Here is a 13,878-nt window from a genome sequence, read left to right as displayed (position 1 = left end):
TTGTCACACACTCACCCAGCTCACCTTTATGATTAGGCTGGAGGCAAGCCAGTTATTCCTAATGTCATGTCACTTTGTTCTAGATGATAGCCACTTGGCTATGAGTGACTTTCTCTTTTTGTCTTTCTTTAAGTGCTTCTTATTTTGCCTCTGTTCTCCTGTCTGGTTAATTTGTGCTTCTCTTTGTGCTGCCTTCAAGTTTTCTTTTTCACAATGACTGGAAAATTAAAGAAAAGGTAGAAAATGGAGCTCTGCGTAGAATCTAAAATTAACTCCCTGCTTGTCTCTCTCTCCCCAGGTGGTCCATCACGTTGGTCCTCCCCTCCATGTGATTGCTGCTGCAAGAATCACAAGGGTGATGGTGAAGGCGAGAGCGGCACCTCTTTCAACGAGCTCTCCACCTCCAGCTCAGAGAGCCATTCAGAGGCCAGCTCTCCGCAGGGAACAGTGATCTGTGGTCCAGTAAGCCGTCAGTCACACCCCCATGCCAAGGTCCAAACACTGGACAGGCCACCAAAAAAGGGCCCGGTTCCCATGCTCCAACAGTCTGATCAGCGACGGAAGAGTGACTTGCTGCGCACTCTTACGGCCAGCTCCCGCGACACTAGCATGTGCAAGAAAAGGCCTGTAAAAGAGAAGCTAACAGTTGAGGAGGAGCTAGAAAAATGCATTCAAGACTTCCGAAAGATCAAGATCCCAGAGAGATTTCCTGAGAGGAAGTACATGTGGCAGGCCGACCTGCTGAGAAAATACCGGCTTTGAGCATGGAAATTAGAAGGAAGGATGGAGCAAAAACAAGGCCAAGGATGAATTTATGTGTTTTCCTTTTTTGTTTGTTTGTTTTCGTTTTTGTTTTTAGTGTGACTTTTGCAACAAAGTCATGTTTCTTGGAGAAAACTCATGCCAGGAAGCTGAATGTCTTCACAGAAGCTAGAAATAATCATATAAACACTGATAATTCTCCTACTGGTTTATGTAGTATGTGTGTGTGTGTGTGTGTGTGTGTGTGTGTGTGTGTGTAGTTTAGACCTACTGCAATCTGTAAGTATGTGCTGTAATATGCTGAATGCTTCAGAGCTTTGAATAATTTATCCCATTGGACCAATGCAAGTGGGCTAACTGATCAATCAACTGAAGGCATGTCGATGACTGCACTTCTTGTTGCTGATGGCTAATGGACTGCCATCACCTCAATGAGAAAAACCTTACACATGCCACATTTTGTGTCCAAAAAGGAAAATATATATTTATTATGTGAATGTGTGTTCGTATGTGTGTTTGTGTGTGTGTGTGTGTGTGTGTGTGTGTGTGTGTGTGTGTGTGTGTGTGTTTGCGCCCAGGTGGCTTGGAGGTTACAGATGAATCTGCATCAGGACCCATTAATAATTCATGCAGTTCCAACAGTGCTCTCACCATAACTACACTCAGAGATCTCTCCTGCCACTGAGGCATAAACAGCTGGGTTGATTATTCTACTTTTTGGTAAAATGACAACTTCTGAGGCAGGACAAAGTATCATTTCCGGGACATCTCTATTAATTCCATTTGTCAGCTTTTGCTTATGTTGAAAATGTGGCCCGTGAGTGTCAAACTGCTGTGCATAGCTTTGATTTTTATTCTGCTGACTAGATATGGAGCAACACCCAGGTGTGAGGTTTCGCTTAAAGAAATTGTCAAACTATAGGGAAATGAGTGGGCTCAATAAACTTTGACAAAGATAAAGCACAAAGATGCATACACCCTTTTATCCGCTGAAAATCATCAACATTTTCTCCTATTCACCTTAACAGAACTCTCACCAACATTCTTTCACACATACAAGCTCACATTGTGATCAGTAAAAAGGTCATTTAAGTCAAAATGAGGCAGGATTGTTGCATTTGCTGTCAGCACAGACGGATGCTTTCTGTACTTAACATTGGCCAACTAATCCATAGTTACTGATCATGGGTCTGGTGATAGAGCTGATTTATGTAGTTCTTGTTTACAGTTACTAATAAAGCACGTGGCTTGCCAAAGAAGACAAGTTTATGTATTTAGTGAATTAGGCAGTATCCACATATGTTTATATATTGTGTAATTTATTTGTCAGAGTCAAAGTGATGTTTTACACTGTGGGTGCAGAAACTAAGGTGGAAAACATATTTTATGGGAGCACACTTTAAGTACACAGTTTTATTTTCTCAGTAGGTAAATTGTTATTACTTTGAGGTGATTGCTGTAAAATATATCAGTGACAAAAGAGTTTCAAATTATTCCATGGTGCAAATTAAAATGTTATAATAGCAAAAATACAAAACAAAACCACTGATATATGAATCATAACAAATTCCTTTTCATGATAGGGAACATTTAAAAAAGACATTGTTGCCAAATTAGATACTTTAATTGTTCCCTTGTTTAACAGTAAAGGCAATGTATTGCCAGATATATTAAATATTTATAAATCTATTTTCATTCATGTAAATCCCAATAAAAATTAGAATTTCGGTTCCAATACCTTAGAAGAAACCATTCACAATACACTTGGTTAATAACTGCATTCATTTAGATGCATTATACATCTTTGCCACTAGGTGTCATTAAATCCCACATACTGTACTTTAGGGAGTGACGATTAAAAAGTTACAAAGGTAAAGCAAATGTTTTTTTTCATAGAGAAGAATTTAACAAGCCACCTAAAACTGTTATAGAAAATAAAAAAAACAAAAAAAACAAAATATTTCAACAGCAAAACAAACAAAAATTAAAAATAGAAAAAAAATGAACTCTTGCAAAAGCAATGGAAGGTAATACTACAAGCACTGTAGACAAAGTGCAGATGATGTAGGTGCTGTTAGAAGTTGGAAGACTGGTAACTTTCTCTGCTTTCAGTTATGTGTACTTTGAACCCAACTTCAGGTAAAAACCGCAGCATGTGTATATAACTTCAAATATACTTGTGCTAAAATAGAAAATTCCCTTTGTAATTAAAAAAAATATGACTAAAAATACAGAAAAGTACAGTTTTTAAACAACCACAGGTTTTTGCCAAGTTAAATTTATAAGCACACCCATATAAGAAGGAAATCTGCATATATTATTCAAAGAACCATCTATTTAACAAATCCATATGTGAATAAAAAGGATGATTAAACAATTTTATTATAGTTATTTTTCTATCCAAAAACCTTTAGTCTAATATATTATCAAAAGCCCTTATGTTGTCCATAATGTATTTTCTTTAAAATATTTTAATAGACAGTTAAATTCATTAAAATCCAATTGTCTATTATGGTTTGTTATGGTGTAGAATGAAATGGTTGCTTTAGGTGCTAGATATAAACCAACTGTTTTCCTCGTGACAATACTTATTTTTCTAAATGGTTGGCATATTACATTTTCACTTTTAAGTCATGTGTCATATTAGTTGAAACTCAATTACGTTAATCAAATCTACATATCATATGTAAATAAACAGCAAAAATCAAACAGAAACATGTATTATATTCTGTGTATATAAGATGCAAATCCTTGAGGCATTGCTGCTACCCAGTAGTTCTATGCTAGTGTCTTAAGCCCTGTCTTGTTTTATGATTTCTTATGAGGCCATCAGAGATGAAAGTAAATACAACACACACATATTTCATATGCATATCTGTGATTTTTTTGAGATAACAGTCATAAATGGACAACACATTTGTGTCACAGTACTGCTGAAGCAGCCACTGATGGCAAGCCTAATCACAGCCAATCAGAGCTTAAAGGCCTTAAATCCTAAAGTATCCAATTTAAATTTTGACCCGAAAAATATTGTAAACTGTAAAGCTAAACTATACATCCAACACTGGGCATTATATGAAAGACTTTTCATAGATTTCTGCAATTCGGCTAAATCAAAACTGTAAATTGGAGAGAAAATGCTAGCCTCACAACGAGATTCAAGATCTTTCTTGTAATTACAGAAGCATAACAAAATGCTGAGGAGTCTCTCGGCTTAAGCACACTTAAATGACAAAATACACTACCGTTCAAAAGTTTGGGGTCACTTTGCCATGCGATTCAATAGGGAAGTGACCCCAAACTTTTGAACAGTAGTGTATATATTTAAATAATATTTAACGATACAAGAATACCCCTGAGACACAATAGGAAGACCATACATATTTATAACAAACTGAGGACAACCAAAACATGGAACTCTGTAGAAGAAAAGATCAAAACAATGAAAAGAAAGAAAAAAAAATCCAGATTAAATAAATGGAAATTGTGAAACTGTGATTGTTGAACCTATTGTTTTTATTACTTTGACTCTGTACCTCAGAATTTGGACTTGAAACATCAACAATAAGTTCAAAGCACAGACTTAAAACTTGTTTGAAAGTGTCCACATCCATATTTGCTGGGCAGTATTTATCTGTCCATCTTTATGGAAGCATTGATTCTGACTTTACAGCTCAAAGTTGTCCCTTTCAAACAAACACCTTAAAACTCTTGATAAATCTTTCGCCATTTGTGCTAAATCCAACTGATGATGATGTTCTAGTCACTCATAAAAACGAGACTGAGGACTAGAATGAGGCGAACATTACCCATATAAATATCCAGAAAAGAATACAACACTGGCTGCAAATCCTTTGCACGGACATGTAACATGCACAAAGTGGAGAAACACATTTCTAACAGTGCTCATTTCAATACCTTTTCAATTGAAGCTGAGATTTACATCAGAGCTAATGTCAGTCTCTTATTTCACGTCACTTAACTGGTTCAGTGTAAAGCCAGAAAAACATGACTGTACTATAAAACAATCTTTGTAGAGGTGGAGATAAATTTCCAATGAGTTGGTTTGGTCTGAACCTGTTAAAATACTGCAAATATAGCCAGATAACCATTTGCTTTCAAATATTTTTTTTTTCTTTATTTTAGACTATATTAATATTTTTTCCTTTAACCCCAAAAATATGTGTTTTCTGTTACTTCTACATTAAATATCTGAGAAAAATATGTCTCCAAACATGACTCACATGTTGGGTGAAGCTCTCTGTCTTAGAGAGAACTGTTGCATTTGTTATCATATTGTGAAGTGATTTTTCAGTGTCATGCTGCTCTTTTAAAGCTCAGTTTAGGCAGGGACATAAGCTAATACTGTGGATCGTGTTTGCTTTACTGTGCTTGCCATTTTTAAAATGTATTGGGTTTGTTTACTTCAGAAAGAGTCAGCAGATTCATCATATGCTTGATCACTCCAATCTATCTAGAAGCATTTTCAAAGAGGCTGTTGAACAGAAATAGGAAGATAAAAACCAAGACACCTGGTGGCCTTCTAGAGTAGACTACAGCTGCTTTTGCACAATGTATAAAGTTAAAGATATACAAACAAGGAAGTATTTGAAAAAATTAAATAAATTTATCAGTCACTTTACATGCACAGCTCAGCAACAAATAATGTGTTTGTCTACATGTCTACATATGTTGTATTGTGGACTGAGCTGACCAGTTTTCTCCCACAAAGCACACAAGATGACTTTCAGTTCTTTTGGCCTGAAATGAACAACAGATGATGTAAATGTTCTCAGTGAATGGCTGTAATTTTGTTTTAAGTCCAATGTGATGTTTTAAAAGGAAGAGAGACTAAACTGATGTTAAGTTTTTGTTATTTTGGAGTGCCCCTCTTACAGTCTGTGACTGATTTTCTGTCCAGGAGTTATATACATGGCCTTCAAGTAAAACTAATGTACATAACTGGAGCCCTTGTTATTTTCCTCCTGTCTTTGAGGAGTCTGCAAAACCACAAAGAAAATCTGATTATTCTGATCACACCATGGCAGACTGAAAACTTGCTGTTAGAGACAAAGGGTGACTGTTTGATGTATGTTGATGTGACACACATACACACAAAGAAAAAAAAAGAAAAAGTAAAAAAAAAAAAACAACAAAAACATTGTGAGCATGTTGGTATAAAACTTATAACAGATTTAACTTAGTCTGTTCTTGTGATAAAAGATTATGTTAAAAATTGATATTTGACAGAAAAAAAAGAAAACTTGAGAAAAAAAGATAAGCACAATTATGTCAACAGTTGCTGTTTCTCCACAGGTGTGTTACATTATAAATTACAAAATCAGCTCTTCAATGTGACCAAACTCCTGTAAAACAAAGCAACTCTCATCAGGACCTTACCACTAATGGATCATACATGGAAATATGACTAATCAAACTGAATCTGAATTCCCAAGAGCTTGACATCAGTGGTGAGAGTTGCTCTGTATTTTAAGGTGTGACGTCCTGTTTCTATGTCTGCCTTTAGAGACAGTATAATTCCTCTGAGAGTCTTTAGATACAAGGCATATAGTCATTTTGAAAATGTATGAGTACAACCAATAAACAAGACATTCTGTACATTGACCCATGTGTCGCATTAATGTTCCATATATGATATGTATGTGTGTTTGTATGCATGAAAAAGTGTGTTTAAAACTAAACCATGTTCTTTTCCTAAACCTAACCAAATAGTTTAGTGAAAAAAATCCCACTGGTGTTTATTTCACATCGAATTAGTTTTAGAGTCTAGAAATAGCCTATCAGTAGGTATTAGCAAGGACTCAGAGGGACTAGAATGACAGTTTCTAAGGGTGAAACAAAATCTTAAACAGAAAGCAAGACCAGGTTTCAAAACTGAAAAACTCATTCTACCACCCCTATGTTCTCCTGATGTTGACTTTGTTGTCCATCTGTTACCTGTATGTAGAGCTTTGTCTGTGATAAACCAATATTATGGAAAAAGAAAACAAGGCCAACTGATTGGTTGTTGTGGCCGTAGTCCTCATGTTTTGGATACTGAAGGTGGAACTCCAGAGTTTAATAATGTGAAATAACTTTACAGTCATAATTGCATCAATTAGAAACCACTGTTTCCTATTCATGATATTGTTATTAACTCGGACAGTCTCAGAAATAATTGAATAAAAATAAAATTGTAAGTCCCCATGGCATATAAGCTTCCTGTCAGCCTGTTTTTAATGCATTCAAACATGATAAAACATCTGGAAGGACAAGAAACTATGTAAGTTGAATAATCTATGAAAAGTTCAGATAAAAGTGGTAACCAATAATCTGACAGTTACCACCTCAAAGACCAAAGATAAGACACGGTGAGGTAATCACAGGGAAAAGTTGGCAGCTAAAACACTAAAGTAAGTTTTTTTAACAATAAGCAGACAACTTGTATAAATGATGAGAAGTTAATTAAATAGTGTGCTGCATCTTTATGGGCCTGGGGTGACGTCTACTGGAAACGAGAAAAACAATGAGAATGGTGCACTAAAAGAAAGAACAAGTTTCATCAGGTTTTCCTAATTTTCTAATGAAAAAAAATAATAAAGCAATACATCAGTTATTGGTTGTCATATGTAATGAGGCATTTTACTATTATTAATGTAAAAAATAAATACCCACACTACCCATAAACGCAGTATGCACACTGCTTTCCACTGCTGTCTACAGTACTTCATGACAGCTGGTTAGGGTGAGTCCAGTAATATGAGGCTTTATATTATGCTCTTAAAAATAAAAAAATATATAAATGTACATATACCAAAAAAATAATAAAATAATCTTGCAAAGTTTACAACCTTGACCTTTTACCTAAAAAACATGGATCAAGCTCACCACTGTTGTAATATTTTGCTTCACTGCAAATATCAGCTAAGCTAAAAAGATCTTTTGAATTCTCCACATATTCTGCTGCCTTGGAGTCACACTTTTATGTTCTCCACTCATCACTGGTTATATAACTAAATATAAAGTGGATGAAGCCATCGTAGCCTTATCAGTTTTGAAACCTTAAGTTTGCATTTAGACAACATCAGCATCTTGGTCCTTTGCCGTCAGAAGTGACCTTATTTTGGTCATTTATATATACACTATATACACTATATATATATATATATATATACACTACTGTTCAAAAGTTTGGGGTCACTTTGCCATGGGATTCAATAGGGAAGTGACCCCAAACTTTTGAACAGTAGTGTATATATATATATATATATGTCTGTGTGTGTGTGTATAGTTTCCCATAGCAAAAAAATTGCATGGTTCATGTTTCAGTATTTGCTTGTCTGCTGAATTTAGCCTTTTTTATGTTTTACATATACAGAAGTCAATATAGGCATAAAAACATATGAGGGCTGAAATAAAAAATGAGGATTAATACAAAGTTACATTAAACTCTTTAAAATGCCATTAGAAAATGCATTTTTTTCAAATTCTATAAGTTTCTTAATAGACAAATTATTTTTATTATTTATTGTATAAGTTATCTGGATATCAATTGTTTTTTGGGCCATTCTTATATTTCTGTATTTTTTTAATTAGCAGTTTTGGCCCTCTTTACTGATTTCTTTTGTTTGTTTCTTTCTTTTTTTCTTTCTTTTCTACTTTGAACACATCATAAACTCAGAATGTGACTAAAATAATTAAAATGAGTGCTCTACAGGATGTCATATTGGATAAAGACACAGAGGGACAGGCCCAATGTTGCTCAGACTGTCTAGACCTTGGATTATTCTGCTTTGGTGTCATTCTAGTGTCACTTTTTCACTCTTCTTTATATAAAATACCTGTTTGTTAAGAGTCCCTGTGCTCTTTGGAAATTAAAGACAAATTAGAAGAATCTATTATACATAGCTACTGGATGCCATATTCATTCTAAAATGTAATTCTATTTATTTTTAACATTAAAAAAGACTAAATTCAGCAGATTAGCAAATATTGAAATATGAATCATGCAATCTCCTGCTATGGCAGACTATGCATATGAGACAGTGAGGGTCCTGCGTGGGATTCCTGAAGCCTCATCGCATGCCCTTAAACAAAGAAACTGGAGGTGGGCCATCAAGTCCCAGAAGGCTTTGCACTTTATATCTGTGTGAAGCTGCAAGAAGCCAAAACATTGTTTTTCCATTGGAAAAGGAGCCTGACTCTCCAGGGCTTCACCCCTGATGTATGGACCTCAGCCAGGTTATAATCCCTGCACCGTTCACCTTACTGGCTCCACAGCCACTTTGCCACTAGCAGGAGGTACACTGTTTGCCTGTCTTTTATTTAAAATCAGTTCAGCCTTCATTTTCAGTCCCTCAGCTTGCTGGTATAGACATGAACTGCACATTTATCAAAATGTTTTGGATTCTAAAAGAAACCGGCTACATGCAGCATAAATGCCAATATAAGGACTATTCAGACCCACCAAATCCCAGAACTTGAAAGATCCCAGAACCTTCACTCCATTTCACCCCAAATGCATAATTTACAGCACTGGGATGTCTCATCCCAATGCTTTTGATATACAGTAAAATGAAACATGCTAGCATGCAGCTAAAGTGTAGCCAGCAGAGATAAAACAACACATACATTGTGTGCTGATCGGTTTAAAGTTAACTGGAGCTGGAATTGTGGTGGCAACAACAAATGTCATGAGGGAAAATTGTGAAAATCAGTAAATAATGACGCAACACAGAAGAAGAACAACAGCAATAGCTGCACTGGCCAATCATAATTGCTTTTAACATTTCTTGTTCTTTTGTTTTATCTTTTCACAAAAGCAGAACTTTGTCTTCTTTGTCTTTTTTTGTCTTTTTTATGGTGTAACATGTAGTGAAATCTTATGAAGCATTGAAGCTTTTCATCAAATTGGTTCACTCATGTGCAAACCTTCTTGAGTCTTCGTTTGCTCTACAGAGCCATCTACTGGACAGATTGATTAAATATACACTACTAGTCAAAAGTTTGCACACAGTTTTCCATTGTATCCAGTCTTAAACTTTTGACTGGTAGTGTATTAAGCTGTTAAGTTGACATGATGGGGTTTCTGCATACTTTAATTGAATTAAATAAATCTACTTTTCATGGTGTATGAAATATATGCTGCCCCTATGTTCCATGTCACTATCTGTATAACTAGTGTGTATTTTTCTCCAGATAAAATTTCTCCAGCATATTCTGTGGGCTCCCCCTTTCACATGGCACAGAAGAGGCACACACCAGGATTTGAACCACTTCCTGAACCAGTTATGTAGTACAGCTGGTCAATGAAGCTTCAGATGTAATCAGTAACATCTGTTTCAAGCCTCAATATGCACATTTTAGGAGTACTTTCTGGATTACTCAATGCATGCTGTGAAGCTTCAGCACAGTACATCTCATCATTACTGATCAGTTCCTGAATCCACTTCTTGTTCTGTGGTGCCACACAAATCTGACACATGTTGGCCAAAAACTACCATGAAGACTGATTTAACAGTTATTATCTTGTAAGGCCTCAGGTGTTGCCTCCCACCCCACGTCCCTTTTTATTCATTTATTTATATTAAATAATTTTATAAATGATAAATTAGGGTTACAGTTCTTATAAACGATTAATAAAATTAGATATTTAATTATTTGTTGAATCATTTACTATTATTAACCTGTGCTACAGCACTGAATAATGGAAAATGTGTACAAAACAGGCCTGAGAAACACTTCTGTCCTCATTTATACAAAACTGTCAAAATGCCTTAGTCTTCACAGAGACTTCTTCCATTTTAGAAAGTTTTGCTGTTTATGCATATGATACTATTAAAGTCTATGAGGAATCCATTCTTTTAGTGACTACGGGGACCTTAGCAGAAATTAAATGAGAACTGCACATGAATGAGGGTGACCTTTACCATCCAGTGAATGACGCATATATACAGGTTTGAAAAAAAAAAAATGGGCAAATTATAACAAGCTTGTCTTTACCTTCTGCAAGTCCTCTGAAAGAAAAAAAAACTTCAAGGCTATTAAATCATCTATTTAGCATCGGCATATGGAGAGAAATCTGCTGCCAGACTCGTTCATCCCTGGACAATACTGTTAATTATACGAATTTCAAAGTCACAATCAGAAGGAGAAAGTCTGGTTGTGAGGGAAGAATGCATGTTTCATGTCTCTCTTTGTGGCTGCCAGCTCTCCATGGAAGGGAAGCAGAGGGAGAGTATGCATGACAGGCTTAAAATAGCATCAGTGGGATCAGCTATCTTCTCAAGATCAGCAAATGAGGAGGCTGCATGTGGTTCTCAGAGCTGGCTGGAGCCTGCAATGAAGAGTCTGATAAAGAGAGAAATGGCTGGATGAGGGGATAAAAGTGTAAGGGAGAGGTGATAAAGGGTGCTGAAAGAGGGAAGGTATTGAATTAGGATGAAAGGTGAGAAAGGGTGGAAAATGAGGCCAAGGTAAAGGGTAGACGGAGGGGGAGGTTATGGGATGGAAAAAATTAAAAGAAGGCTGGGCAGATTGAAGGAATTGTATTGACAAGGGAAGGAAAATGAAAGAAATAACTAAGAAAAAAATTCATTTGCATAAACTTGAGAGAATACTGGCGTTGAGACAGGTGGAGGAAAGAGTTAGGAAAGTAGAGAGCAAATGCAGTACTGAGGGGAAAAAGCATAAGGAAAGAAGGGATTACATGGTAGGAGAAAAAAAACTGAAGGTAGCACTACAAGCCCGTGCTGGCTGTCAGCATCCATCTCCAAGATAAGAGCTGCTGCTACATGATCTGTTTTCCTGCATTAGAGATGAAAGCATGTGCTCTCGCACTGCAATCAGATCAGCTCTGTGTATTGCTATTGTTGTGACTAGTCGGGCTGATTTTCTCAGCAACGCTGCTGAATGGTGCACGCATTGCAAGGCCTTGTGGAGCAAACAATGGAACAAGCCTTTGTGCACAAACGGCTGATCCAGCTTCAGCTGTGTCCTGCAGCCACAATCACACTGACAAGATTAGTAAAAGCACATTTAATCCCTTATCTCCTTTTCTTTGTGAACTGAACCAAGCCTAAGATTACTTGAAAATCACACAAGCAAGTGCACTTATTAATATGCTTTAGAGCAGGCATTTGGCAAAGGGAAAAGAACAGTACTGATAACATGTAGATTTACAAGATATAAGGAGCATTTTAGTAATCTTTGAGATATCATAGATGTAACTGAAATGATGTACCTACTATAAGTATTCTGCACTTTAAAAAACTTAAATGAAGAAAATTATTTATTAGAATGCACTCCTAACATTTTTATACCTTTCAGATTTGCAGGATGTATAGAATAAAAAAATTGTGACAATGGAAGTTAGTATTCGATTGATGTTAAAACAAAGACAGAAAAAAACACAATACTTAAGGAATTTAAATTAAGCCACATTTGCCCTTTTACTGACCCTTCCTGCCACCTGCATATTGCATTACATGAACACATAACATTCTTAAAATGTGTAACACAAAGAAGCAATATAAGAAGACGAACGAGGTAACCATTCCAATACCATTTTGCAAAATAAGCATAGTGCTGTACTGACTTCTTCTTGCTGAGTATTGAAAGGATCAAGAACATGCTCCAACACCAAGGGTGCTTTCACGCAGCCTGTGGATTCGGCAGTGAATGCCAAGTAATGTCACACTATATTTTGGTTGGCTTGCACATTTCATACTACACATGCTGACCAAACCGTCAGACAGTTATAACAACTGCTTATTTGGGGCAGTATTGGCCACAGCACTTACTGGTCAACAAAACAAAAACTTAAATGAAGAAAAAAAAGCCTAGCTTATAGGACTGAACACGAAAATCCTTCACCTTCAGCCAGGCCCTAATCCAGAAGAAAACTATAAAATAAGACCAAATTTTAACAGTCTTGTTTTTTTTTTTTTTTTTCCTTTGGTGTTACAGGAAGCTGCCCAGCGAGCAGCAGGACCAAGGTGTGTTTAAAGCGGCCCAGATGGCACCATTGTGAATGCACGTTAACAAAGTGTAGTGGCAATATATATGACAAATTAAAAATGCCAACAAACCAATTCACAGGCCCACAGAGAAAATTAGAATTTATATTATCTGCCACAGAACCACATCCACTTCTTAACAGAAATGTTTTTTTCCTGTTTTTTACTATTGTAGTACATTTTATTAATCGACAGAGAGATGAGTACATGCTGTTTGTGCTGGACTTTTTGAGCTCGTGTTATCTTTGGAAGATGGAAAAATAAATAAATAAAACACTTTATGAACAAAATACAAACAAATAAACACATGACATCCATCAGTTAAGAATGATTGTATATCGTTGTTAGAACTTTAAAAGGCAGAGTAAAAATAAGTTTCTTAATAAAGGGGTGTTGAAAACATTTCACCACAGAGAAAATACATTAAGTTTTGTTGTTAACCCACAATGCATAATGTAAAACTTTAATGCAAAAACAGAGTTTGTTTACAGGGTAAGTCCACAGAGAACCATTCATATGACTTTTATGTCTACTGTGGGACTAAAGTTAATTATGTATGCTATGTACCTCTGGTGCTCCATATTGCCCAAACATTTGAGGGCACAGACACTGAAAGAAACAATCTATTATATGAACATTTCACAAGTATTTTTAGTGTGGGGTAAAATCCTGCCTTTGAAGGCAGAGATAATTTCATGGAGCCTGAAAAATCAGATATGTTTTGTTTTATTTGCTGGTTTTCTCTCATCCCTGACTACCTCTTGCTTGCTATTAGGATATATCTTATAGGAACACATGGAAATACAAAAAAGCCAATGAAGTGAATAAACACATAAAAGCAACATATTGTTGCAGACTGGAGGTTTAATTTTTAGTCGGGACACTGTGGATGCGAGTTTTAGTTGGAGTTGATCTGTGATTAATATGTAATTTTAATCAATTAGCACATTTATGAAAATCAAAAGGTCCGTGTGCAGGTTCAGGAGGAATACTTTAGACTGTCAGCTAGAACATTAACTGTAAAGTGTTTGCATGTTCTCTGAAATAAAAGGAATGCAATTTCCGTAACAGGAAGCACAACCTTAGACTTAGACTGATG

General features: G+C 35.9%; 1 protein-coding gene across 2 annotated transcripts in view; it reads left to right on the top strand.

Moving 5' to 3' along the window:
- kctd16b (potassium channel tetramerization domain containing 16b) overlaps positions 1-3,995 on the top strand; it is a 95,626-nt gene extending 91,631 nt beyond the window's left edge. Inside the window, exon 2 of one of the 2 annotated variants that reach the window (XM_042009039.1) lies at positions 299-3,995. In XM_042009039.1, coding sequence (XP_041864973.1) covers positions 299-762 — 464 coding nt within the window. In that variant the 3' untranslated portion in view covers positions 763-3,995. The remainder of the gene's footprint in view (positions 1-298) is intronic. The other variant, XM_042009040.1, reaches the window with a different exon arrangement.
- Positions 3,996-13,878: the final 9,883 nt, after the last annotated feature.

Source organism: Melanotaenia boesemani, chromosome 15, assembly GCF_017639745.1.
Source record: "Melanotaenia boesemani isolate fMelBoe1 chromosome 15, fMelBoe1.pri, whole genome shotgun sequence".
Classification (NCBI taxonomy): domain Eukaryota; kingdom Metazoa; phylum Chordata; class Actinopteri; order Atheriniformes; family Melanotaeniidae; genus Melanotaenia; species Melanotaenia boesemani.
This window is presented reverse-complemented; position numbering and strand designations above follow the sequence as displayed.